This window comes from Macadamia integrifolia, chromosome 6, assembly GCF_013358625.1.
Source record: "Macadamia integrifolia cultivar HAES 741 chromosome 6, SCU_Mint_v3, whole genome shotgun sequence".
Lineage (NCBI taxonomy): Eukaryota > Viridiplantae > Streptophyta > Magnoliopsida > Proteales > Proteaceae > Macadamia > Macadamia integrifolia.
In genome coordinates, this window is record NC_056562.1 from 29921240 (window position 1) to 29923976 (window position 2737).

The 2737-nt window shown below is 44.0% G+C and overlaps 2 protein-coding genes across 2 annotated transcripts in view; one reads left to right on the forward strand and one right to left on the reverse strand.

Moving 5' to 3' along the window:
• Positions 1 to 279: 279 nt before the first annotated feature.
• LOC122081964 (1-aminocyclopropane-1-carboxylate oxidase homolog 1-like) lies at positions 280 to 1773 on the forward strand. The gene is made up of 2 exons (XM_042649410.1): positions 280 to 1303; positions 1403 to 1773. The coding sequence occupies exons 1-2, from the start codon at positions 446 to 448 to the stop codon at positions 1649 to 1651; spliced, it is 1107 nt and encodes a 368-aa protein (XP_042505344.1). The 5' UTR covers positions 280 to 445; the 3' UTR covers positions 1652 to 1773.
• A 63-nt stretch (positions 1774 to 1836) lies between these two features.
• LOC122081963 overlaps positions 1837 to 2737 on the reverse strand; it is a 3789-nt gene continuing 2888 nt past the window's right edge. Inside the window, exons 5-6 of the mRNA XM_042649408.1 lie at positions 2554 to 2652; positions 1837 to 2440 (exon numbers count right to left, since the gene is read on the reverse strand). Coding sequence (XP_042505342.1) covers positions 1894 to 2440; positions 2554 to 2652 — 646 coding nt within the window. The 3' untranslated portion in view covers positions 1837 to 1893. The remainder of the gene's footprint in view (positions 2441 to 2553; positions 2653 to 2737) is intronic.

Here is a 2737-nt window from a genome sequence, read left to right on the forward strand (position 1 = left end):
GCGAGGAAGGAACAACAACAATGGATCCTGACAAGATTAGGATATTTTAAAGTGAAAGTTTGAACACATGTTTTAGTTAAAAGGGTATAATAGTTATTTCAATTTTTCACTTAACAGTGACTGATGATAGGAGTCTCAATCTAAATTGGTGAAACAGATAAAGTGTTCTTCCAATAATGACATTCTTTATAAGGATGGTGACGCTTTAAATTACCCATAAAAAAATCGATATTCCACCCAACTACTCTCGGTTCCATCAATACCACCGCAAGGACTTCACCACTGAGGTTACAACTTAAAGCAAAAACGCCTACGACAAGGTTACCCCTCTCTGCAATAAAAAGAAAAAGACAAGGTTACCCCTCTCCGTACGCCTTATCTCCTTGAACGCAGAAGACTTGGACCTAGCCATTTTTCCCAAGCACCAATAAGAAGGCTGCTGCAGATGACGATCGGTGCTACCACCGGTGACCATGGTTATGATCGAGCGACGGCGGTGAAGGAATTCGACGAGTCCAAGATCGGAGTTAAGGGCCTTGTGGACTCCGGCGCCACCACCATCCCTCCTTTCTTCATCCACCCACCCGAAACCCTCACCAACTCCACCCCCTCCACCCGTTCCACCGCCCCTCCCGCCTCGGATCTAATCCCTGTCGTTGATCTAACCGGCGTCGATTCCGACCGTCGATCACGCATCGTGGAACAAATCCGATATGCTTCTAAAGAGTTCGGCTTCTTCCATGTCATCAACCATGGCGTCCCTTCCGACGTTATCAACCGCACGATCGAAGCCATCAGAGCCTTTAACGAGCAGCCGACGGAGGTGAAGTCGCAGCACTATACACGGGAGATGGGTCGTGGCGTGTCCTTCTCTACCAATTTCGATCTCTTCAAATCCAAAGCCGCCAGCTGGAGGGACACGATTCAAATGAGGTTGGGCCCTGTTCCTCCCGACTTCGAGCATATTCCGGAGATATTCCGGCGAGAGGTGCTGGAGTGGGACCAACACGTAAGACGGGTGGGAGAGGTTCTGATGGAGATTCTGTCGGAAGGGTTGGGTGTGACGCCGGAGAGATTGAAGGAGCTATCGTGTTTGGAAGGGAGGCTGATGGCTGCACACTACTACCCATTCTGCCCTCAACCTGATCTGACTCTGGGGATTACGCCTCACACCGATCCGGGAGTGTTGACGATGCTGTTGCAGAACCATATCGGCGGGTTGCAGGTGAAATACGGTGATGAGTGGTTGGAAGCGAAACCTGTGCCTGATGCTCTTGTCATCAACATCGGCGACATTCTCCAGGTATCTGATCAGCTGGACAGTTGACATTTTCTAGTATAGCTCAGAGATGTTCAAGATTTTGACGAGTTCATGCAAATTTTTGTTCTTTACCCCTTTCAGATGATATCGAACGATGAATACAAAAGCGTAGAACATCGAGTATTAGCGAATCCTCACCGGGAGTCACGAATCTCGATTGCCATTTTCTTGAATCCAGGTAAGAGGGAGGACTTGTATGGCCCTTTGCCGGAGTTAACATCGCCGGAGAAACCAGCACTGTTCCAGCATTTTACCCTGATCGAATGTATGAAAAGGTTCTTCACCAAGGAGCTGGATGGCAAGTCAATGGTAAATTTCTTCAGATTGTGAAGGAGAACGATCGTTTCATGGATGAACAATGTAAATTAAGAATACTTTGAAAAGTTCCCAGTTTCAATGGACGATTGAGCGATATAAAATTATAATTCGAATTGAACGGTTTTGTAATCCAATCATTCTACCAAAGTACTACAGTAACAGTAAGCTATTGATTAATCAACTTGGATTGAGAGAGAGACTCTTGAACCTTCAATTCTTATTGAAAATATAACCAATAAACATATTATCTTTAATCATTGTCTACATGTCTCAGGTTCACATTTATACTCATCTGTTTCGATCATTTTTTCCTTTCCAAACCACCCAACTATTTCCTCATCATCTGTAGACTCCAGAAACTCTACCCTTCTTTTGAAGACAGCAGAACTGAAATCAGCATCATTTTCCCTCTGCCTTGAAATAATTAGGCTTCTCATTGACATTTTCTGTTTCCATCTCTGCCTCTCTTGTGGGTTCTGGGAGAGAGGAGTCTTACCTCCCACAACGGGAAAATCTTGAAAATCGAATTGGTTCCATGTGTTTGGCCCATCATCTTGATGCAAATCATCCTCCACACCTGTCCAGAAATTTGCTCCGTCCTTTTGATTTTGTCTCTTGTAATTGATAGAAGGCTGATCATGGGCTTTATCATCCTCTCTAACAAACTTCATACCATGGACCTGGGGAAACCTTCCATGTTCATGTTGATGCTGAGCAGAAAACTCTGGGCTTGATGCCTTTGGTCGTTTAAAATTGCATCTCAGGCATGCCATGTTCTTTTTAAAATTGACATAATTGCATCTAAAAAAAATTATAATTGTGAAACTACATTAAAACAATGAAGAACATCAAATACAACTATTTTGAAGCAGAATTTGGTGAAACTCAGAAATTGGAAGTAGAAGAGAACTCACGACTCGCATTCCCACTCCCCTGGATTGAGCTGCCGATTTGTAGGCTTCTCTTTACATTGCAAACACATTGTATTTTTGGCAAAGTTTAAGAAGTTACATCTGCAAAATTGAACATTTGAGATTGAGAAAGTAGGAAAGGGTACAAGATTAAAGCATCTCAAATTAACATCCCCCCCCCCCCCCC

What these genes read in the sequence shown, in the direction of transcription:
- LOC122081964 (XM_042649410.1), top strand. Translation starts at nt 446, where the DNA reads ATGACGATCGGTGCTACCACCGGTGACCATGGTTATGATCGAGCGACG. An exon ending in ACATCGGCGACATTCTCCAG is followed by an intron (nt 1,304 to 1,402) that starts GTATCTGATCAG and finishes TACCCCTTTCAG; the next exon opens with ATGATATCGAACGATGAATA.